Source organism: Diospyros lotus, chromosome 8 (assembly GCF_014633365.1).
Source record: "Diospyros lotus cultivar Yz01 chromosome 8, ASM1463336v1, whole genome shotgun sequence".
NCBI classification, from domain to species: Eukaryota; Viridiplantae; Streptophyta; class Magnoliopsida; order Ericales; family Ebenaceae; genus Diospyros; species Diospyros lotus.
Window position 1 is genome coordinate 28,328,191 of NC_068345.1, and position 25,945 is coordinate 28,354,135.

General features: G+C 36.9%; 1 protein-coding gene across 9 annotated transcripts in view; it reads right to left on the bottom strand.

Annotated features, from left to right (window-relative positions):
• Positions 1–25,945, bottom strand: part of LOC127807998 (calcium-transporting ATPase 3, endoplasmic reticulum-type) — a 141,719-nt gene that overhangs the window by 105,905 nt on the left and 9,869 nt on the right. For 8 of the 9 annotated variants that reach the window (XR_008024844.1, XR_008024847.1, XR_008024842.1 and 5 more), the window contains 7 exons: positions 23,744–23,789; positions 22,798–22,857; positions 22,556–22,636; positions 20,796–20,881; positions 17,889–17,990; positions 17,733–17,786; positions 1,210–1,311 (listed from right to left, as the gene is read on the bottom strand). Coding sequence is in view for 2 of the 9 variants with exons in the window: in XM_052346292.1 (XP_052202252.1) it covers positions 1,210–1,311; positions 17,733–17,786; positions 17,889–17,990; positions 20,796–20,881; positions 22,556–22,636; positions 22,798–22,857; positions 23,744–23,789 (531 nt within the window). In the remaining 7 variants the exon portion in view is untranslated. The remainder of the gene's footprint in view (positions 1–1,209; positions 1,312–17,732; positions 17,787–17,888; positions 17,991–20,795; positions 20,882–22,555; positions 22,637–22,797; positions 22,858–23,743; positions 23,790–25,945) is intronic. The other variant, XR_008024846.1, reaches the window with a different exon arrangement.

The following is a 25,945-nucleotide window of genomic DNA, read 5'->3' on the forward strand; positions in this document are numbered from 1 at the left end:
GCCCGTCCAGCGGTGCTCATTGCACTAAAAGCAATTTTTGTTCCCTTCTGATTTGCCTCAGACCTGCCCTTGTCTAACAATGAGTACTAGTAAAGAGACATTCCCTACTGCTGGCATGCCCATCCAGTTTCAGTGGTATACAACATGCATGTTCTATTTTGGATAGCTGACACAGGATCAGTTATCTTGCCTTGGTTTTGCAGTGGCCTCTATTAGTTCCAACACATGTGTACCATCTTCTAAACCTCGCTTAGGATTTTCATACTACCCAATTTATGCTTAATTTAACATACAATAAATTATGTCATATTAGGAGGGTCTATATTCCAAATGTTTTGGATATGGTACTCACCACCTTAGAATTAACTAAATGTCAGTATTTTTTTGATATATAAAGTATCCACTCAAGGCAACTTTGCACCATAGGTGCATAACACTTTTTTTTTCTTTTTTTTTTTTTGGGGGGGGGGGGGTGGTGGCGAGAGAGCATCAAAGGAGATCCAAAATATTTTGTTTCTTTTGCTTTACATAGAAGGGAACCCATTAATCTGAAAGCATCATGGAGAGCAACAAAGGCTCAAAGACCACCTAATTGACACCAATCTGGATCCACTTTTCTCAGGAAACCAACTTATTTTATTTCCAGCAGGCATCAACCTTTACATATGGTACTTTGGAAACCAGTGGTTTCGGGAGGCAGTCACTTGAATCAGTGAGCATCATATCTCAGTAATGTTAACTCCTCATGTACATTTTGGCCCAAAAGTTTTACAAGCAGATAAATGTCACTTAGTGAAAGGACTCAGGTAGTTCAAGGAGAAGCAGCATGGTTGGACAATAACTTGGGGGCAACCAAGTTAGTAATATGAGCCACTGAACTCTTCAGCTCTTAGAATGTTTGCCTAAGTGACAAAAGTCATCCATCCACACTCTACTAACCTTTTCCACCCCTAGATACTCTTTCTATCCAGATAACTAAAAGAGGAACACTCGACAAAACAACACAGGATATGGTACAAATATTCAAGATTCTATATGCATGTCAAATCAAAATTGAGAATTAAAAGAAATTTCAATAGATTTAACAGCCAATGCAGGTAGAAAATTAATGTTTAGAAACCTTACTTCAAGAGGATCGGCATGGGAGAAAATTTTATATGTATACACACATCATGGAAGGGAAAAAGAAAATCAGCACTGAATCATTACCTTAAAATAATGGATTGCACCTCGCAAGAAGCCACCATGAGCAGGATCACGAAAATGACCAATGTTTACAACCCATACTAAAACACAAATACCTGCAATAACCTGGAAAAAGAAGAAAATACCTGAAATGCATGTAGTAACAAGTAATGAGATTCCTAGAAAGAATTCAGAGAAGAGAACAGGAGAATGAAGGGGTTCGCAAAGAATACAGCTATATTTTTTCCACCATGTAAAATTATTTAAGGTCACTATTTTAGAATGAATTGACCAAGCAGCTGCAACTCTTTTAACCTGTCAAAGTGACCTAAGTCAAGTTCCATTCAATAACAAAAATACAAGAAAGACCTCATTAGATAATTCCAATCTCTGAAGGCAATGCTTGTCCAACTCCATCAACCAATGAACAACAGCCTTCCACTCCACATCCTTTCACTCTATCCACAATTAGTCAAACCTGACTCCAAATGAATGGTGACGAGCATTTGTTTCAACCTAGGAAGCGGAAGCAAAATGATAGGAAACAAGATATTATCCTAAAAACTGTGAGATGTCACATCAGCAGTTTTCTTCTGTAGAAAAGGAAAAAAAAGCTTCATTTCCGAGGACACTGAACTGAAACATTAGTAGAAATCAAAGTCCAATCATCCCCACTAAAACCACCACAATAATGTTGGATACCTATAAGGTTATTTAATGAAAATTGTTTCCTAATATTTGGGAAAATAATTCTTGAATTTACTAGAACACCTGCGAAGGTGGTGGTGGGGTGTGTGCCCCACTGCACGGGGGACAAGGGGGTGGTGAGGCTGAAGGAGAATGGATAGAGTTATGTATTATTCTCTACTCTTTCTTTAGATATATCACTAGCACTTCTTTTTCCCCATCTCTACACCCAGTAAAATCTAGCATCCTCCATAGACAACCCTCCCAACTAACTACTTAAACCATTTCTTTAACAGTTTTTAAAATTCATTTACCTTAACTGAACCTTATTCTAATTTTGTCATTAAACTTAGGCAAACCTTCAGCATCATAATAATTATTATAATTTTGCTAATGTGAATGTCATTCAATTGAAACCATATCCACACTGGGAATCATAAACCGTCTCCAGGGTGAATGGCTTACTAAAGTCTGGTAAGCCAAGTGTAGGAACCTTGCTCAATGCCTCCTTTAATTGCTCAAAAGCCTGCTCTGCTTTGGGGTTCCATTTAAATCCCTCTTTCTTCAATAATTCTGTTAAAGGCTTGCTGATTGTTCCATAATTCTTCACAAACTTTCTGTAGTATCCAATAAACCCTAGGAAACCCCTTAACGCATTGATATTTGCAGGTTTAGGCCATGATACCACTGCCTCTATCTTCTTTGGATTAGACCCAACTCCAGCCCTTGATATGATGTGTCCCAAATACTCTACTTGTGTCTGTGCAAATGCACACTTCGACCTCTTGATGCATAACTAATTGAATTGTAGGATCTCAAATGTAGCCCTAAGGTGGTTTAGATGTTGCTTGAATGAAGGGCTATAGATTAGGATATCATCAAAGAAGACCAATACAAATTTTCTGAGGTAGGGTTTGAAAATTTGGTTCATAAGGGCTTGGAATGTGGCAGGGACATTTGTGAGACCAAACGGCATGACTTTAAATTCAAAATGGCCATGGTGTGTTCGAAATGCAGTCTTGTGAATGTCGTTGGGATCCATCCTAATTTGATGGTATCCCGAACGAAGGTCTAACTTGGTAAATATGGTTGCATGTTTGAGTTCATCGAGTAAATCTTCGATAATTGGAATGGAAAATTTGTCCTTAATGGTGATGCATTGAGTTGTCTGTAATCAACACAGAAGCGCCAATTACCATCTTTTTTTTTTCACTAAGAGGACAAGAGAAGCAAAAAGGACTATGGCTGGGACAGATAATAGATTGATTTAGCATGTCTCGTACCATCTTTTCTATTTCAGATTTGAGTTTAGGTGGGTACCGGTAAGACCTAATGTTTACTAGTCCAACATTAGGTAACAATGGTATGGTATGGTCTAGGGGTCTCTTGGGAGATAAGGTTTTAGGTTCTACAAAGAGGTCCTTGTATTCAATCAATAAAGTATCAAGGAGGGTCAATTCGTGTACCTTCCATGTCTGATGGGAGGGATTCTTGTTCACTTCTTCAGTGGCTTGGATTGAAAACAATTGATCCACTTGTGCCATCTTCTTTTTGAATAATTGCTACAATTTCTTTCCCTTCATCATTTTACAAGTTCCCACTTCCACATTTCCTTGTAGCACTACTCTTCTGCCCTCTTTTTCAAGTATAACTTCCATATTGTTGAAGTCGAAACTAATAGGGCTTACCTCACGCATCCAATCTACACCAAGTACAATGTGACATCCTCCCAATTTTAGCAACCTCAAATCAGCCCGGAACACTTCCCCTTGCATCTCCCAGCAAAATCCTAGGCAAGCTGATTTGTTGAGTGCCTTATCCCCGTTGGCCACTGTTACTGAGAGGGGTGGTGTGCTAGCCGTTGGGTATTTCATCTCCTAGCAATTCCTTCATCAATGAAACAATAGGTTCTCCCACTATCTATCAGAACCAGCAAGCAATTGTCATGTACCTTACCCTCTACCTTGATAATCTTGCTATTAGATACCCCTTTGATGGCATGTAGGGATATAGCAACCCCATCTTCTTCCTCTTCCTCTCCCTCCATCATTTCTTTTTCTCTGTCTCCTTCCTCATCTCCTCCCTCCAATAGTAGGAGTTGTCTCCTACATTGGTGCCTTGGCGTGTACTTCTCTCCACACTTAACACATAGTCCTGCAACTCTCCTTTGCTCCATCAGTTTGTCCTCGTTTTGCATGTTCTGAGCAACTAAAGTTGAATTTAGATACCTAATATTGGTACCAAATTTGACCAATTCTCTTCCGACAGGTCGATTTTCGTACGTTATAGGCTCGACCAATGTTCCTTTACTCTGTATCTTCTGTTTCTTTAGCAGTGCCTCAAACGTCATCTCCTGTAAAGCAACCCCTTCTACCGCTTCTTGTACCATCTTAGGGCGGAGGACTTGTACTGCCGATCTCAATTCATCATTCAATCCTCCAATGAAGCTGGATACGAAGTATTCCTCATTCAGGTAAGGATTCTGGTTGAGCATCCTAAATTTGAGCTCCTCAAATTTCGCCCGAAACTCCAACACCGTTCCTTCTAGCCTTAGGCGATTAAATTCTTGTACCAAGTCCCATCGTCCTCGCTCTCCAAACCTCTCGCACAGCCCTTGCACGAAGTCATCCCAATTATATCTCTCTCTCACCCTGGACCATCCTTGGAACCATATATCCCCTGCATCATGAAGATACGCTGTCACTAAAGCCACCTTCTGATTCTCCTCTACACGATAGATTTCAAATAATTTCTCACATCTACTCAGCCACCATTGTGGTTTCACCCCTTCAAACATCGGAAGTTCCAGTTTAGGTACTGGAAATCCGGTTTGATGCGGACGAGTCGGCACCTCCCGTCTTCTCTCCAGTACAAATTCTTCCACCGTGGCTGGCTCTCCTTTCGACACCAATAATTCGATATTTTGGTGGTTTCCACCGAGGCCCGGTAGAATTGGCTCCGATCTTTCCCTTGGCGAGAAGTCAGGGGAGATTCTCACTTGTGATTGGCCTGCGAACATTCTCATAAATTGTTGCAACTGATCACGCAACAGATTCCCCTGATCTCTTACTTCCTGCATTTCTTCCCTTAATTGCAACCGCATATCTCCTCTAAGCCTTTCCACCAATGCGTCCAGCTTCCTATCCACCATCAATCCAACCTTCTCTTCCATTGAATCCATTCTACCTTGCACCTCGGCCACAGACGTTGGAACTTGTTGTAGTTGTGCTTCCATCTGTTGCATCCTGGTTCTGTCAGCCATTGCTCACACAATCCGCAACGAAGGAAGGATCCTTACTCTGATACCAATTTATCAAATTATAAATCTGACAATGGAATTCTCGAAGGATCGAGAATAGGAAATTAAGAGGGAATGGGAGGATTATCAGAAAGAGGAAGGAGATCAGAATAGAGAGAGGATTTTAGGAGAAGAATTTAGAGAGAATGGGAGGGAAACTCATTTCCGATTTTCATTTAACATGTTTGGTTTAGTGCTGGATCGGTTATTTATACTAATCTGAAAAATGGGCACCAAAAACAGTTAGGCACGAGCCCATGTGCGCTGGCCCTTTACAACCTGTCCTAGCATGCTGGCACATTCCACCAACAAGGCTTAAACAGTAATTCAATCGCCTAATAGTTGAATTTACACATTTATTCACATTACTTGCTAGCTACCATAACATAAGGCTCCCCCCGATCGGGGTGTATTGTATCAAAATCATGGACACAGTCAGATTGTGGGATATACAGATATTGATTGGGCAAGATCACCAATATGTCACAACCCTGTTGTAACTACTGCAGCCCTACTACTAATCCGATGGGATTGGTAGGGAAATTCAGTCCTCCACTTGAAAATGGAGTCGACAGTAAGAAGAACAGCAAGGAATTAGAGGAGAGAGACGAACAGAGAGAGAGAATGGTCAGATAGAGAAACAGAATCTTCTTAATTTTCATGCATCCCCTCCCAAGCGCACGAGAGGCATATTTGTAAGGCCGTTGGAGGAGTATATTCTCCTAATAGGTGGGCCCTCACCCATAACCGAATAACAAACTTTGATTATAACATATTCTACTAGTCCTCTAGCACACTAATGGTTACAATAGAAATGATAAACATATAAATGAAGATCACAACTAGCAAAATTTAAAAAGAACTCCCAATAAATTGCCTCTGTGACACCTAGTGACAGGCAATTCACATACAGATACTATGTATTTGTTGGTGGAAACCTAATCTCTTGAAAAAGTAAGAACAAAACTGTTGTTGGCAGGTCCAGTGCAACACCTGAATATAGAGCAATGGTCGTAACAACATGTAAACTAATGTAACTGAAACAATTAATTAAGGCGTTAGGAGTTAGTCTAGTCAAGTCTATGCAATTGATTTGTGACAATCTGATTGCAATGCATATTAGTTCTAATCTTATGTTTCATGAGAGAACCAAGCACATTGAAATTGATTGCCACTTTGTTAGAGAAAATGTGCTCACTGATGATGTAGTTACAACAAATGTGGGTTCCAATGATCAGTTGACTAATTTACTCACCAAATCACTTAGAGATTCTCGTGTGAATTACATTTATACCAAACTAGACATGTTCAATATATATGCTCCAACTTGAAAGGGAGTGTTAAATAAGAAAAGTAAGGAATATCGGTGTAATTAACTTAAAATACTTGTATAAATATTCTCTTGTATTATACATTTTTGGTTGAATACACACATTATTCTATTCACAAAAAGTATCTATGCTTAGAGAAAAATGCAATAGTTGTTCTATTCACCAATGAAAAAAAGAGGATTATAATAATAATTATATAGTTTTGGTACCTCTATTCCTACTAGGATTAGGAAATCCTTTTCCTATTAGGAAACTAAACAAAAATTAAAATTCATAATAAGACTAGAAATACTATAAATAAAACCTGAACACTATATAAAATAAAATAAATAAAAAAAACCCAAACAGAAAATTAGAGTTACCACAAAGACTTTAGGAAACATTATGCAAAATGACAAGATTACCTTTGATGCACAAAAAATCAAAATTAAGCCTAACAAAGTTTCTAGGAGGGCTTTTCCTCATCCAAAATATGCCAAATCAATGCTTGGGCCTTAGGACCAATTTGAAGGTCATTAGGACTGATAATGGTCTAGAATTTTATAATAAGGAATTCACTCAATTATGTAAAAAGAGTGGCATCCTAAGACACCCTACTGCCCCCGGTAACCCTAAACAAAACAGGTTAGCTAAGCGCATGAATAGAACCCTCCTAGAGAGGGTGAGATGTAAGTTGTTTCATGCTAAGCTTCCAAAAGCATTTTAGGGAGAGGTTGTTCCTACAACAGCCTATGTGATAAACCGGTCACGTTCATCAGCCATAGGTTTTAAAATACCTTATGAAATGTGGAATAATCATAAGCCAAACCTAGATCATCTTAGGGTGTTTGGGTGTATAGCTTATGCTCATGTAAAACAAGGTAAATTAGAACCTAGGGCCAAGAAATGTGTGTTTATTGGTTATCCATCAGGGGTTAAAGAGTATATGTTGTAGAACTTAGAAGAAGAAATGCCTAGAACCATGGTAAGTAGAGATGTAACTTTTGATGAGAATTCCTTTATTAATCAAGATAAGGAGAATAGGGATATAAAAGAGAAGGAAAAAGTTGTAAATTTTGAACAACAGCAAGAGGATGATGTTGTCGCATATGATACTCCCTTAGATCCTATTTAGGACCAGCCAAGTGCTGGTGAAGGATCCTCAAGCCGAAATAGCCTTGACAGATCTATAGATGTGAGGGATTCATCGAGTTATGATGAAGACCAGCACATGGACAGTATTGGCTCATCAAGTACAATAGGAGATTTAATTAAAGAAAGGTATAATGTAGGCCGAAATAGGCAAAGAAGAGTTAGTAGGCCACCAGTGAGATATGGTTTCTCTGATTTAGTGGCATACGCACTGCTAAGTGCGGATGAGATGGCTGGAGAAGAGCCTCAGTCCTATGAAGAGGCTATAAACTCAAAGGAATCTCATAAATGGAAGGCTGCCATGGAAGCTGAGATGGAATCCTTGAAAAAGAATGAGACTTGGGTGTTGGTAGATAGACCCTTGGGAAAAAGAATAATAGGTTGAAGGTGGTTATTTAAGGTGAAAGAAGGAACTGGAGATAGCCTTAAGCCTAAGTATAAAGCTAGGCTAGTAGCAAGGGTTTTACCCAACTAGCAAGGGTAGATTTCAATGAAGTGTTTTCTTCAGTTGTGAGACACACTTCCATAAGAACCTTGCTAGCTATGACAGCTCATCTAGACCTTTGCCTAGACCAGATGGATGTTACCACCGCATTCCTCCATGGCAAGTTAGAAGAAGAAATTCTAATGGATCAACCTAGAGAATTTGAAATTAGGGGAAAAGAGGACAAGGTTTGCTTGTTGAAGAAGTCCTTATATGGATTAAAACAGTCTCCTAGGCAGTGGTACAAGAAATTTGACTCATTTATGCTAAGTCAAGGGTTTATAAGAAGCTCATTTGATTGTTGTGTCTACCTTAGGCATGTTTTCTCTAAAGTAACAATTTACCTCCTGTTATCCGTAGATGACATGCTTATTGCAAGTCATTCACCTGTTGAAATCCAAAGTTTAAAGTTGAAACTTAGGTCAGCCTTCGACATGAAAAAGTTAGGTGAAGCTAAGAAAATTTTAGGGATAGAAATTACTAGGGATAGACATAACCAAACCCCCAGCTATCCTAGAAAGCCTATCTACAGAAAATTATAAGGAAATTTAATATGTTGGGTTCAAAAGTGGTAAATGTACCCTTTGCACAACATTTCAAATTATCGCATGCCCAATCTCTAACGGATGAAGAAAGCCTAAGAGAAATGGAAAGAATTCCCTATTCTAATGTTGTTAGCAACCTTATGTACGCTATCGTGTGTTCTAGGCCGGATTTACCCCATGCCATGAGTGTGATAAGTAGATTCATGGCTAATCTAGGGAAGGAACATTGGACAGTTGTAAAATGGGTGTTTAGATACCTAAAGGGGTCAATTAATAAGGTCTTAGTATATGGTGGAGCTATGGAAGAACCAAATATTATAGGTTATACAGATGCAGATTAGGCATCGGACCTAGATAGGAGAAGATCTTCCACCGACTATGTGTTTCAAATATGGAACTCAACAATTAGTTGGAAGACTAATCTTCAGCCAGTTGTGGCACTTTCAACCACCGAATCAGAGTATATAGCAATGACCGAGGTTGTTAAAGGGTCATTGTGGCTGAAAGGTTTGGTTAGTGTGCTCCTAGGAAATAATGTGAAGGTTATTCTAAAGTGTGACAGCCAAAGTGCTATACACTTGGCTAAAAATCAAAGCCACCATGAGAGGACTAAACATATTGACATTAGGTACCATTTTATAAGAGATGCTTGAGAAGAAGGAGATTGATCTTATTAAAGTTGCACGTAATGATAATGCAGCTAACATGTTCACTGAAGCTGTTCCCATGTCCAAACTGCATCATTGTTTAAAGTTGTTATAGTTTTATGTTGTTTGATTGACCACTTTTTAGGTTTCCAAGGAGAGCGAAACAAGAATGATAAAGTTTCAGGTTTTAGTCGAGGCAAAATGGTGGAGATTTGTTGATGTTTTGCCCAAGTTAAGTGTGCGAGAAGCTTAGAAGAAATCAGAGGAGTTAATGATGATGATCAAGTGGTAGTTAGCATGCAGGATGTTTCTGTAATTAACTAAATATATTAGGCGTAGTTTAGACTTTGTAGAGTCGATTATATCCCTAAGTTGGTCCCCCCCCATAGTTTATAAATATGAGGGAAAGGGATCAGTTGTAGTCATCAATCAGAAATGATTTCATTCTCTTGTTCGAGTGCAGTGATAAAGAGAGTTGTGAGAAGAATAGTTCTTGGAGTCTTTTGAGAGAATTGTACTCGGGTTCTATGAGAGGGTGAATGACTTCGTTGTATTGATTCTTTCATTCTTAGTGGATTGTTCTCTCAGTGGAGTTGCTGGATGTGGTGTCATTTCCGTGGCATGAACCAAGGTAAAATCGGCATGCAAGACTTGTAGTTTGATCGTCCTTTTTCTATTTCAATTCTGTCTTTCTTTTACTTACTGAGTTGTGTATGTATTGTGGTTGATTCAGTGAGCATTTGAGTGAGTTATTGGGTATCGACAGTGCTTCAGTTTTAACATGGATATACTAAAAAACACAAAATTTGAGATTGACCTAGTAAATATTTACGTAGACAATATTCAATTTTGGGCATTTATTTTTAATCCTTATATAAGTAAAGCTTATATGAAATATGGCATTGTAAGTTTAATGCTTAGATTATCATAGTCCACAAATTTAAGATTGAATTTTAGCCTATCAATAACCACGCTTCTAAATGGCTCATACCAGACACTGTGCAACATTTAATGTGACACATAGGGCTGTGCAATGGTTTGGTTAGATCGAACTAACCGAACCGGCCGGTTCGGTTTGGTTAATTATATAGGGGTGACCGATTCAGTTATCGATTATCGGTTCGGTTATCAATTTTTGGAGTCGGAATAACCGACTAAACCGAACCGACCGACTTAAAAACGACGTCATTTAGTTCTTCATAAAACGATGTCGTTTCATGAATAAACCCACCTTCATATTCCTGATCGGATGAGTCTTCTCTTCTTCACTCACACTTCCACACCCTATTCAATGAGCCGAGAGAGAGAGAAACCCTAATCTTCACCAAGAGTCAGAGAAATCCGACCGTCTGTTCGTCACCGTCGCCCGTCGGTAAGCTCCTTGCCACCTTCCTTAGTCCTTTCGTTTTACTTCTACCCGAACCCTAACCCTAAATCCTAATCAATTAGTTTCAATTCTTTTGACGATATCGACCCGACGACCGGACCGACTGACAGACTTCCTTCCCTTGTGTGCTTCGACTATCGACTCACACCGACGACGATCCACAGAGGTTAGTTTCGATTTTATTTTTTTTATGTTAGGGTTTAGGGTTTCTCAAATTTGGGGACTTTTTAGTTACGAAAACATTGTTGTTTCTTGTTTGTAAGGGTTCTCTTGTTCTCTTTATCATTTCTTGTTGTTGTCATTCTTCTTCATTGATATTGTTGACTTGTTTGTTTAGGTTTAATTTTTTCGTTCAAATTTGTTTCGTGCTGCTAATCTGCTGCTGCTATTGTTGTCCAGGACTCTAGGTTGGTGCATTTTTTAATTTTTTTTAGTCTACATATTTTTTAGAGCTATATGTGGGTTGGATTGAGTGGCTCAATGCTTTGATTATTCTGTATTTTTGTCATGTTTTAGGGTTTATGTCATCTTTATCTTTACTATAGTCTATATATTACCTCTTCTATGACTTTGTCTTTTATTGAATTTTAATTACAGCCCTTTAATTTAAAAACCCTTTATGACAAGTGGTATTCTTCATGGAAGGAAATGGAGTTATTTTGTGCCTCCAGTTTTGGTTCAATTTATCAATTTAAGACTCTTTATGACTATGATTATTGGGTAGTTTGCTATTGTTTTTATCTGTTTGGCATTAAAGTTATGGATGTGTATATAGAAGTGTAAACTTGCATGAGATATTTTTCACCTGAAATGTTGTCTTAGTCCTAGAGGCATGGGACCTATTGATCTGTTATGTGATCATTTGCTATTGATTATGCCTTGTGGAATTTGCTATTAATTCCTTTATTATACATTCCTTGTTTTTAGATTTTGGTTTGGTTCTTTTCCTTTCGATTATGTTGTTATAACTTATATGGTCATAATATCTTTGGTGTCATGGTGTGTGTTTCGCTATCTTTTTTGTTTTGGTTCTATATGAAGTGGTCATTTTCTCATGTTCTAGTGCTAGTACTAGGAGTGTAGGACAATGATAGAATTTTGATTACAGCCCCTTTAATTTTTCTTTTTAATCAAAATAGTGTAATTTAATCAAAAGAAGACATTTAAACTCACTCTTTAAATACAATACATATTGATTATAATTGTATTAATTTTAGATGGCAAGAGAAGAAGACATGAGTCACACCACAAACATTCCTAGTATGGATGATAGTTCAAGGCTTACACAAATGCCAATGGCACCAAACCAAGGTAGCCAATCTCAACCTGGTACAGGTGCAACATCACTAGGAAAGTCAAAGAGAAAAACAATTAGAGCTAGGTCAGATGTGTGGGATCATTTTACCAAGTTTACAAATTCAAAGGGTCTTATTAAAGAGAGATGCAACTATTGTTCTAGGGAGTTTCATTGTGATCTAAAAAAAAATGGGAACACGGCTTTAAAAAATCATATGGGAACATGTAAAAAACACCCTCATGCTTTGGAAACCCACCAAATGCAATTAAACTTGCAACAATCTTCAACATTGGGTGAGAAAGAAGGGAAGAGTATGGGATTGGTGAATTGAAAATTTGATCAAGTGCTTGCTAGAAAGGCTTTAGCTTGCATGGTGATGGTAGATGAGATGCCTTTCAAATTTGTTGAGCGTGAGGGGTTTAGGCCCTTCATCAATGTTATTTGTCCAAAATTCCAGATTCCTTCAAGTTGGACAATTCCTCGTGATTGTTTTGAATTATTTAATGAAGAGAGGTTGAAATTGATGAATGAGTTAAAAAATTCTTGTCAAAGAGTTTGCTTAACCACGGACACATAGACCTCCATTCAAATGATTAATTATATGTGCTTGACGGCGCACTATATTGACAATAATTGGACAATGAAGAAAAAAATCTTAAATTTTTGTCCAATATCTAGTCACAAGGGTGATGCCATTGCTATGGCAATTGAGAAGTGTCTAATGAGATGGAAACTCAATAGAATTTATACTTTGACAGTAGATAATGCTAGTTCAAATGATGTTGTTGTGGGTAACTTCAGGAAAAAAATGGTGAAATGGGATGCTAGCATTATGAGTGGCCATTATTTGCATATTAGGTGTGTGGCTCATATAATAAATCTGGTTGTGCAACATGGATTGAAAGAGCTAGATGAATCAATAACAAGGGTTAGGGATGCAGTCAGGTATATTAGACAATCTCCAGCAAGACTAAGAAAATTCAAAGAATGTGTGGAAGTGGAAAAAATTGAATCTAAGGGCCTATTGTCGTTGGATGTTGCAACTAGATAGAACTCCACATACTTGATGTTAGAGACCGCTCAAAAGTTTGAGAGGGCTTTTGAGAGATTTGATGAGAAAGAACCTTGTTTTATGCTTGATCTTGGTACAAGTAATTGGAATAATGAGATGCAACAGGTTATTGCTATTGATGGAAGACCCAAGCTAGAGGATTGGACGAGGGTCGAAATGTTTGTTAGAGTGTTGCAACAATTTTATGAGCTTACTTTGCGGGTTTCGGGTTCTTCATATGTCACCTCTAACACATTTTTTTATGAGATTAGTACTGTTCACTGTTTCTTACATGAGTGGCAAGAGGGTGACGATCTTGAGTTGAGTGATATGGCCAGAAAAATGAAAGAAAAGTTTGATAAATATTGGGGGGATCCGGAAAAAATAAATCACCTACTTTATATTGCTGTGGTGCTTGATCCTAGGCACAAGCTAGAGTTTATGAAGTATGCACTTAAGGAGATGTATCCGGGTGAGAAAAGGGATGTTGCAGTTTTGTCCTTAAAAAATGTCATATATGCTTTGTATGAAGAATATAAGAAAAAATTGGCACCTCCAGGTGAAGCAGGAGAACCGTCTCAAGTGTCTACTCCATCTGTTGTGGAGAAGGCAAATTTTGGTAGACCAAACTTGCTTAGTTCTCGCTTCAAAAAGTATAAGTCTACAAGTGGTAGTGGGTCTACAATTGTGCCTTCAGAATGGGATAAGTATTTAAGTGAAGTGTGTGAGGAGGAAACTGATGACTTTGACATTTTGAATTGGTGTAAAGCTAATTGTCATCGGTTTCCTATTCTATCTTCTATGGCTCAGGATGTCTTGACAATTTCAGTTTCTACTGTTGTATCCGAGTCTACTTTCAGCACAGGAGATCGAGTACTTGATCCATTTAGGAGTTCTCTTTTTCCTAAAGTGGTTGAAAGTCTAGTTTGTACGCAAGATTGGCTTCGATCATCTACCACCCCAATAAGTGTTGAAGAAGATTTGGATCATGTTGAACAACTTGAAGAAGGTAAACTCATTGTTACTCTTTTTCTTTTTTTTTTAATTTTAGTTCAATACTTGTTACTTTTAAATTATTTAATTAATTTTGTGTATTGTTTTTAGAATTGGCAAAGGTTACCGTTGACAACCCCGCACCTATGGAAATTTAGATTTTGAAGACTCATGCATTTGTAAGTATATCTGTATATGTTTTTCTATTATTCAGTAACTAGTTCTTGTATTGTCTTTTATTATGATATTAGTTAAGAGACATGTACAGTAACTGGTTGTTGCATTTGTATTGTTTTTCTATTATGATATTAGATTTTGATGACTGATATTAGACATATACAATAATTGATTTCTGGTCATATATTCTTAAATAGGTAATGTTTCATTATATTCATCTCCAATGTATATTCATCCATTAAAGTTTCTGCAACTTGAGCTGGTGATTAACAGTTAATTTTACAAAAAGAATAAAAAAAATTTATCTGTTTTGATCAATCGAAACATACCATACCATGTCCAACATTTGCCTTGTCTCTTAAATCTTAATTAAGTGAATATATAGCAAAGCTATGCTGTTTGCTAATGATCATGACACACATTTTTTATATATGTATATATGTGCAGGGGATGGTGGGGCTAATGGTGGAGTCAGCACAACCATTTGTAAGGAAGCCCAGCACAACCATTTGTAAGGAAGCCCGGGGACGTAAAAAGGAGCTAAGCTAATGAAGATGGAGGACCAGATGGATCTGATCTAGAAAATAACAAGAGCTAATGAAGAGGTAATTTTGCAGAAATGTTTGGGGTGTTATTTTGCAGACATGTTTTTCTTATAAGTTATAACCAGCATTATGGTATATTACTGTTTAGGACCATGTTATGCTTGGTTTGTTTTTGTTGATTGAATCTGTCAACTATGAAACAATTTGACATGCTTATACAATTTGAGTTCTCAATTTATTTCAAAAGCTGGTGATTCTCAATTTTTGTTTTGCTTGGTATGTCATTTATTTCAAAAGCTGGTGATTCTCAATTTCTGTTTGATGATGGTTTATGGCATGTTTGCTGAAAATAGCCTATCTTGTTTGAGTTCTCTTACTGAAAATTTCTCTTGTTGAAAAGTATGAGTTGTATCTTCCTTCCAGCTGTTTGTTGTAACCCCATTCCACGCGTGAAAAAGGTGGGTAGACAACAAGTTGTATATTTGTTCTTTTTTCCTTTTACAGACAAAGCAACCTAGCTAGCTAGCCCCATCTTACATGAGATTTGGGGTTGTTAAAAGCCATTATTTTGTAAGTTTAAAGGGTGAATTGATTTATGACATAAGATTGGCTTTGGCAATATGTCTACTTAAAATTCCTTAATTTGCTCCGATTTTATCTTTTACCTCACTGCTGTGACATTTGCTTGTATTAGAAATTTTAGGGTTGTGCAATGGTTCTGCTTCTAAAGGATATTTAGAAATACGTGACCGTAAGGTTGTGCAATGGTTTTGCTTGTATTACCTCACTGCTGTGAAATTTTAGGGCTGTGTTGCTAACGGTAAGATTCGGTTAGATCGAACTAACCAAACTGAATCGGTTAGACCAAATAAACTGACCTAACCTGTCGGTTCGGTTCGATTATATTGTGATCAGTTATTAGTTCGGTTAGTATTCTAGGGAAAATTTCGGGTATGACTTCGGTTCGGTTAGAGCAATTTAGTGTTCGGTTATTTCGGTTTCGGTTAGTTCGGTTTTATTATGGTTGTCGGTCGATTCGGTTCAATTATTGGGAACGGTTCGGTTCGGTTTAGTTAGTTATATTCGGGCGGTTCAGTTCGGTTATAACTGATTACACACCCCTAGTGACACCGCACTTTCAAGGTGTGTCACTACCTTGAGAATTTGCGACTTTTTTTCAACAAATACACTTAAAGCCAAGATACCCCAAAATTCCCTTTTCACCCCCTTCACATAGCATCCTTAATAAAATTAATGTTAAGGTAGGTAATCAAAATAACGTATGGAACCTAGTCGAGATCATAACCTAATGAAGAAATACATAACTTCGAGCATGTATTCATTCAAAATGTAACTTCAAATATACATCCACAAAATATGGGGCTCAGAATTACATCATCAGAATTTGAAACATAAGTTAGATATAAAATGATATAAACTTACAAAATTGCCCATACTAGCAAGCTTGCCATTTTTCTTTTCCTTACCCTTAGTGTGATTGATTTATGGGTGTCACGTGGCACATTTGAATATGTCACATAAAACGTTGAATCATTTAGTGAGGGTTCAAAAACACTTTTGTGCATGATGTATGAGCATGATATGACTCGACCTAGTCATAGAGGTTCAACATCTAAGGCATTAATTCCGAGTCTAGATGCAGTTGCGGCGGTCATCCCATTCATCATCGCTTTGTAGATAATGCAAATAACCCTTTAGACTAGTTTCCCATTCCCGTCATGGTCAAACAATGGCACACACAATTAGGCCAAATAGTCACATGCTCAATACAAATTACATACATTTTAATGCATCACAATCAGCAATAAATACAAGAATTAACAATGCATATGAAATAAACCACTCACCTTGATTCATTAAGCAGTGACTAAAACAGGTTTTCTGGATTTGCATGTCAACCTCAAATGATGTGCCCAAAATGCTTATCAAACCTTGAACCTATCTAACACGTGCCCCTTGCTTCAAACTAATTTTTTATAATTGTTTTATAAGCTCGTGATTGTCTAGCAAGGCTGCAAAAATCACCCAAATCCTTATCAAAAACCTCTCAATTTCTCCTTACGCTCACAACCTTCTAATCAATCCATAGATGGCTCAATTGCGTCCCTCTTCTTCAGCAAACCTTTGCCCTTTAAAAAAGGCAAACCCGACCAACCAACCACCTCGAATTGTCTAATCTACGGTCGAGCCTTACCAACCAAGCAAGATAGGCCATCATCAGCCTACCTCTATAGCTACCCTAGGCCTGTGAAAGAAGATTGGCAATAATGCGACGGTTGACAAGTTGTCGCATTCACACTACAAATTTTATACTGCAAATTTTATAACATTTTAGTTTGGCCTCATGGTTCTTCTTAATGCCTCCTAGGCCCTTCTCCTCAAGTTCTCAACTACCCAATTTCCTCTAGATTGTTTCTTTGCACCCTGGTTTTCAGGGAATTTGTACTTGCACCTCAAAAAAATTTAAAGAATTATCTTACAACCCAATTTTCAACAATTACCAATAAACCTTGAGATGGGAATCCAAATTACCAAAATGCCCCCAGGCCAATTTCTTTAAAAAAAAAACCACTATTTCTTATTCTTTGATTTTTCTTAAAAGTCCTAGGCATCACATCCAATCCCCCTAAAGAAGTTTCGTTCTCAAAATTTTCTTAAGTCAAAGCTTCAGTTAAACACACCAAAATTTCTCAAATTATGGTAATCACATCATTTTCTTCAATAATTTCTTCTAAATTCAGGGGTACTATAGTTAACAAGTCATAATTTTTTGCAATCAATCCCAAGCATAGTTTCTTGGAGCCATGAAGGTTCTCTAATAATTCTCCTAATATATATAAAAATTGCATTCTAACAATAAAAGATAAGATCAAAGCATCAATAATCACCTTGGCAAGAAAAAAATACCAAAAATAAAACAACCTTAATGAAATAAAAAAAAATAAGTAATCACCTTGGCCAGAAAAGTACCAAACTCATCCAGCTTCTTTTTCAATGGTGTTACTTCCTGTATTGCATATGGATCACAAAAAAGATAGTATCAACTTGAACTAATCCTTTACTTTCAAGTGCATACTTTGGAAAGTAAATTCAAAGACATAATGCTTACATCTTCAGTTCTCAACATAGAGTCACGGATGCTGCCCATTGCTGTGTTTGACCCAACTCCAACAACCACAGCTCTTGCCCTACCAGCAACCACCACTGTTCCCTGGCAACCAACAATTAAACTGTAAGTATTCCCAAAGAGTGAAGAGGATGAATAAGCGCTAGCATTCCTAATCCTAATTTAATTCAAACAATCTGAGCAAAAATTTAAAGAGCCAAATATTGTTGGATGAAGGTATTATACAGAAGAACATGGAAGGGGAAATTACACCAGGGACCAAAAAAAATAAGATTGATGCATTTGCATAGACTCTGATATTAAAAGGTGCAATAAAGGGATTTTTGGTAAGATTAATATGAGAATTAATCACCCGCATGCTACATTTGTCTTTTGAGGAGACTTTGAAGATTTTCTTTTCAGAGATAAAGTAGATAGGCTTCTTGTTTCAGAGGAAATTATTAGAAACAGAAGTCCAAGATATTTATGATGAAGAAGGTGACAAGAAAATCAAATTTTCTGTAGGCTGGCTAATCTGCTTATGCATAATAACCATATTGATAAGCTACTAATGTGACAGACGGATAGAAATAGTCCTATCCATAGTGATACTGGGGAGTTCTATGAGAATCTTTACTTGAATGGGGAGGTTTGGAGGCCTACTACTTTCAAGTTTTGAGTTTAAGCCCCTATCAGCTGAACAGCAAGGCTAGTCAGCAAGAATCTTTTCAGAAATTGAGTTTTGAAAGCCCAACAGTTGCAAGAAGAGAGAAGATTCCAGGTATTAATGGTTTTACCATGGCTTTTCTACAGCAGTGCTGGGAAGTGGATGGGATGACGGATGATATAGAGACAACTGTTCAATTTCTGGATTCGGGTGTTTGGAGAAAGGTCTTAGTGCTATATTTTTAGCTCTTGTTCCTAAAGTTAGTAGGTCAAAAGATACAAAAATTTCATGCTAATTATAATTAGTCTTATCGGTATTTACATGATTATTGCTAAAACTAGTTCTTTGAGGCTCAAGGGACGTTGTTAGGGGTCTTGTTTCCTTATCCCTGAATGCCTCTATGAGGAATTCAAATTTTGGATGTGCCTCTTAATGTGAATCTGTCTATTGGTTCTATAATTAAAATTAGGCATAGCGTTAATGAGAAAAGCCCTCGTCCTTACACTGATCCTTCTAGAGTAGGAAGACAAGAGAACTTCCTATTTTGATTTTTGAGCTTGTTATAGAAAAGCCTTATGACCATGTTAGTCAAGAATTTTAGCTTCGCATTTTGGAATGAATAGGGTTTGGCTTGAAATGGAGTTGGAATCAATTTTGTATTTCCTCTATGAGATTTTCAGTGTTGATTAATGGGCAGAGAGTTGAGATAGGGGGACACATCTCCCCTTTCTTTTTATCCTAGTAATGCAAGCTAGAGATTGAGGTTGAGTCTCAATAGCAATGGTAAAATTGCCTATTCACAATTCGAAGGCCACGGGTTCAAGTTATGAAAACAGCCTCTTTGCATAACAAGACTACAGGAGTAAAGTTGTGTACAAAAACAACCCTTCCCTGATGTTCACAAAGTGGGGAGTCCCACGCACTAGGGACACCTTTTTAGTACAAGCTTGAGTTTAATGGTGCAAAAGCTAGAGAAGGTTCAGGTTTTCTCATCGGCTGTTCCCTGGTCTCGAGCATGTACATTTCTTATCTCCTTTATGCAGACAACTCCTTCCCTAAGAGGCTACAATTGAAGAGTCAAGAATCTTGAGATGTAATTCTATGTTTTGAGAGAGTGTAAAATTTTTGAAAATTAATATAACCAAGACAGTGATGAAGCTGCCAATCCAGTACACCCAACCGGGTTGGCCAAGCGGGGGAAATTACTATTTCCCCCACTCTTGCTAAGAGTGAAAAAGAATGGTAATTTCCTCCACTTGGCCGACCCAGTCGGGTGTACTGGTCGACAGCTTAATCATTATCCATCTAAGAGTGAGGTTAGTCCTAATGGTACTCCAGCAAATATTGACTTACTTGCTATGTCGATTCCCTCCCTTTGACTCACTTAAGGTTCCCCCCTAGGAGCTAAGTTTAAAGTAAAATTGGCTTGGAATGGTGTGGTAAAATGATGAGAGAAAAGGCTTGCCTCTTCGAAAAGGCAACCTGCTGCAGCTCTTTTTTTTTATTTTAAATTGATTCTTGCTAACTCCTCTAGCACCCATATCAGAGCCTTTCTTCACTTGAGTTGGGCTCCTTGCCTTTACTTCAAATTCATTTTCGGCCTCTTTTCTTTTTTTCTGTGATGTGGCACATTTGGCAAGAGAGTAGTAGAGCTTTGAGGGTATGAAGCATTCAATTACAGTTCTATTCTTGTTATCATTTTTCGTTTAAGTATTTATTTTTTGGAAGTGGTGGGATTATGTGCCCTTTTCCTTTTAGTTCTTTGCTTATTGTCTTGAAGAGTTGTTTTAGGTTATTTGTTTTTGTAGCACGGTTCCGCCCTCTAACAGCAATGCTTCATATTTAGCTTTTTATCTATCAAAAATAAAATACTTTAAAATATAATTTATTTCTTTCCAGATCATATAGAGGTTGATCCAAGATCAGAGAACAGATGAACCAACACCTAGTGCATTAAACGGGACATTTTGGGATTAAAACACCCACCGCTAAAATTTTGTGTGCATAACTGTGACTAGCTAGGTCAAACTTAATAGTTGCACTGTGTATCATTTAGCTTGTATAATATTTTTCTTGTCTTATACAATCATGCAAAAGCTTCAACCATGTAACTCAGTCAGAGATAGTTGATAGTCTATGTTGTATGTTGACTTGTCACTGACACCAGAGACTAGGTTTCATCCACACTTTGAAAGTTCAAAGAGTCAACACTATGTTCTCTAATATGACTAGTGAGAATTTACCGAGAATAGAATATTTGTCTTGTCTTGATAAACAGCATTTGTTGCCAGGGTAGAACCAATCTCTTTTTCTACAGAACAGCTCTCACCTATTGTCAGCAAATAAAATTTTTTCAGTTGGCTATGAATTCATATAACATATCAATCTGGAAGCATGAGAAAGGGAATGAAAACACAAGAAGGCATGAAATCTTATGCTGAAATAGGAAATTCTGACAATAGCACCACTTATAAATGGATATTTTCCTATAAAACACAAACACAAGAATGTAGCCTCCAACAAATGAAGCGCGTGAATAGAAGACAGACTCCATCCTTGTTCTTAAAGCAAAATATCACATGAAAGTCAAAACTCAACATGAGACTTGAAACAAAAACTTGACAAGAAAAGGATCAAAAGCTGTGCTCCAATAGAGCCATTCCACATGGGACGTCCAGATTATTTTGGTCAAATTTTGACTCTGTTCGACCAGTTAATCTCATAAACAAGCAGGATTCATCTCTTTCAACATGCAATCAGCAAAGCCAGTGAATTGACAAGAAGGAACTTCTCCATCTACAAAAAGAGATGTCAGTTAGTAAATTTCCACTCTTTTTAGCTCTGACTTGAAAAGGACGCCTCACCACGGTTTTTCTATCTTCATGCCCCTTTCTTGTACCCAGAGGAAGGGCGGGCTAGTTTTATGAGCAAGCAGGGATTATACTGTAATGTACTGGCCAACCATCAGATCATCCACTTCGTGCAGTAGCAAGGTTTAATGCGAAGACAGAATCTCCAGAATAAGAATTTTTTAAATCATGTAATAAAGGCTGCAGAACAGTGAGATGATGAAATAACTAAATTTCATCCCCACGAGTCATTAGTGGAGAAGTATATTTTCACACCAACCAAATGAATGTATTCAAAACTCAAAAAAGTAAGTTCCAATCAAGTTGCAGTCAGATAGACCCTCAGAATCCACATGAGTATGTTGACTAGAGCTGCCTCTGTCATATCTTGTGTTTAGCTCAAAAGATTAGCATAAAATTCTAACCTTAACCTTGACAAAATTAACTCAAAAGTTAGCCACATGAATTCTGTAGCCATGTAACAGCAGCAAACTCAGCTCAGCTACAACTGCTTTTGAAACCATTCTATCCCACTATGTAGTAATGGCTAAAACAATAATTACTTCAACCACGGTAGCTAACATGTTGAGAAGAATTCCATTTTCAAGTCCATCAAACTGTTTGTTTGGAGTTGCATTCTATCCACACTCAAATAAAGTCCTGATAATATAAATCAAGTAACCCAGATAGAGATCAGGTGTTCAATCTAAGAACAAACAACTCAGATGGAGCTCTAATATATGATTAACCACCCAAAAGGATAGAAAAGATTTTAGCAGACAACTTTCGCATCTTTTCAATCTACACCATTAACCTTTCTTCTTTTTTTAACTGACACTGGTTCTAGGCTATCTTCTAGAGGTTTTATCATTAACTTCCATAGGATAAAGTACTCAACCACTGGCTGTAATCTCATTTCAAATATAGCTATTAACAACAGAGTCTCACTACTAAAACAACCTCGGTGTAGACAACATCTTCAACAGGGACAATTGTTAGAACATACATACTTCATGCAAGGAAACTAATAACCAGAGTAACATGATAAAATACAACAATTACAAATGATTCTATCTTCATTTTACTTTTTGCCAACTCAACTGTAGGAAATATCAAACAACCATGTAATCCTATTGATAGCATGCATTATTTACCTGTGAGAATTGCTTGATCTACACGTAATTGATCGCTTAACATCTCAATCATTCTCATATCTGCTGGAATTTTGGAACCCACTGTTCATTTCACACAAAAAAGTCAAATAGAAAAATAAATCAGTAGTGCCTCCGGTCAATGAAGGAAATAATTTTTGAGCATGTGTAGATCTGTAAAAGACAGTAGATACGCCACCTTTTTTAGTAAGTAAAATGGAAAAATTTATGAGAAATCCACTTACTACTAACTTCTACAATATCCCCAGGGACAATGTCTGTTGCAGGTAATATTGAGAAGCAACCTGAAAGATTGTTTCATACACAGAACAATAACTAACAAGACTGCACTTTTGCAGTAAACCTACTACTAATTTTTGAAAACTAATATGACAAATGTAATGAATATGCATAAAGCATGCAAAGATATACTAGGTAATAAACAAAAGCTCTAATAGCAAGGTCCAGTGTACAAGCATATATTCAGCCACTTGAGTTAGCAAAAAAAATGTATATATCCAGCCAGTTAATGCCAATAAAGAAAAATTGTTATGGGTCAGCAAGCATTAACATAACAGAACAACATAAAGAGTATTTTGTAGTGTCTTCATGGATTATGGATCTTTCTACAAGTTACAATCTTAAGGTCAATCCATGATGTTGGCAAATGATCCAACTACCTATTTGACCAGAATAAGATTAGAGATACAATATAAATTGACCTTTCAATTGTAAGTGAAAGGAACAAAAAGAATCCATAGTAAAAATGACATCTAACAAACACCAACCCAAACAAGTTGTGCACTTTGGTAAACAGGCAGCAAGCATCAAAAGATGGATTAGGCAAGGGTTTCAAATAACATTTTTTATGTAAAAGATGCATGCATGTGATAAATATGTAGATTCTTCTTTGTTTCCTACCTCAACAAATGACAAAAATTGCATCCCTACATCAGATATTAAATAGGAGGAAAATCCCTCATCACAGTTGTACAATATTATTGACAACATTAACACATATCTAGAACTCTTCTAACTTTGGGAAATCAGGCAGCATTCTATTGCAGGTAATGTTGGTCAACAATATTACACGGAAAATAAATTATTTTCTAAGAAAATGTAACTCCTGAGTCAAAATTCAGACTTCACAACATAAATGACAAGACATTATATCTTCAATATTCCCTTTACCATTTCGCAAGACAGTTGCAATATCAGCTTGGTAGGCACGGAGCTCCTACAATAAAAAGGGACCAAAAGAGAACAATCCGAATAAGCAATAGCGTTACAAAAATTAACTAAAATTTCTAGAAAATGTGATAAAGGAAGAAATAATAGTTCTCCACATGAGATACATATATATATATATATATATAGAGAGAGAGAGAGAGAGCAAGTTGCACCACATATCACTGGAAAACACAGGTATTACAATTATAGCATACTGAGGTGACATTTGACAATGGGTACATAAAGGATAAGTAAGAATGTCTTAAAGAAAAATTGCCTCAAATCCAACCACTATGGTAAGTTATAAAATCTCTAGTAAAGATCTTTATTTGGTCCATCAACAAAATTGCTGCTGAACTGTAAAAAAGAAAAAAAAAAACATCAAAAAGCAAATATTACATCAACTTATTGGTTCACATGGGAACTTTTGACAACTGGTCGAGCAAAAACAATGTCAAAAAGTCACAATGAGCAAAAAGAGATACCCAGACTGAATTTTCTTTAGCAAAAAACTGTAGACCAATTTGAGCATTTGCTTACATGATTTGAGCATTCAATGATATAATGAATCTGATAATGGTGAAGCAGACTCCTTTTAGGTTCATTTCCTCCCCTTCTTTTTTGAGCTTAAATGTAACTGTGCACTCTTATTGCTACTCTTCAGAAAGGTCTTTCCAAGTCTGTGTTATAAAAGATATCCTATCATTACATTTCTAGTTTACATTTTTTGAACTGTATCCATGTTTCCAAGAAAGGTGCTTGGGCTGCAACTTTGCTGTAAAATTTGTCAAGATAATAGCATCTTTATTCTTAATGAAATCATAAAACCTGACATGTTCCTTGCTAAAGAATAATGGAAAACCAACATTCCAATGTTTCCATAGGAATCCCCCCAAACACTATAAAAATATGAGATGATTACTTGTTTTTAAGAACATCAAACAGAAGTCAATTTTATTTATGTCTCACATGTGAAAGAAAAAACTTGCAAATAAATAAAATTCTTATAATCATTAGAAAAAATTGAAAATGGAAAAGAAATGAAAAATATAATAGACATGACAAATTCATATTTTCTTATTTAGTAGATTTTTTTACTAAGAATAAATGCCAAAAGGGGGCGAACCCTGAAAAAAAGAATCTAAGAGGTTACTTGTTGAGAAAGGTAAAACCTGGAGTATTAACCTAGAGAGACAGGGAGTGTTACCTCGGGGAAAAAGGGAAAAATAGGGACAGTTCAATTACAGCAAAAAATCTAGCTCTTTATACTCTCAAATACTTTGTTCCTTTATCAAATATTCCACATAATACAGAACGGATAGACCTCAAAAGCCAACATTGCCACGTACTCATGGCAACCCCACCCCCGCCCAACTGAATACAAAAACTCCATCATAAATGTTGGCTTGACCCATGTACAGCAAAAATGGTAAAGAACATGCTCCAAACATGTCGAGCCATTAGAATAATGAAGAAGAAATGATTAATTGGCATCTCATGCTTTTTACACAAATAGCAATACAGCATCACCTAGTCATGACCAGGCCTAATTTTCTCAGATTATCAGAAGTCAGGATGAAGCTAAGCAAGGTTATCCATATAAAGTGCCACTTTTGGGAGGGGCTTTTGATTTCTGCAAAATTTTCTAAAGGAACAATTTTAAAGAAGTTGCCCCAAACTTTCAAAATTCCTTTCGAAAAGCCTCCTCCATAGTTGGACTACTTGGCCATGACTGTATTCCTACAAAAACTCTCTCTCTCTGGCATTTAGTGAAGGTCCTAAACTTTTTCTGATCCACAAACCAACCCTAATTAAAGGAGAACAAGCCTTATCCTACCCATCTAAAAGATACTTGAATTCATACCCTACCTCCACACCCCCAAAGGAAATCTCTCTGCAATTTCTCTAGGCTAGTGGCCACAAAAACAAAAGATATGCAGGCATGCTCAAGAGGGCACTTTTCTGGTAGGTGCCTTCTGCATAGATTTCACTATACATATTTCCTTTTTGGATCGCACATACCACTATAAGCAATCATTTTCTGCGTCTAAACATGCAAACAGCTGTTTGTAACGTTTCATTTTTTCACTCTCTGTGATTTAACCTTATTCTTAATACCATTAAAAAACATAAAATAATCTTTAACCATGTCTTCATAAGAAC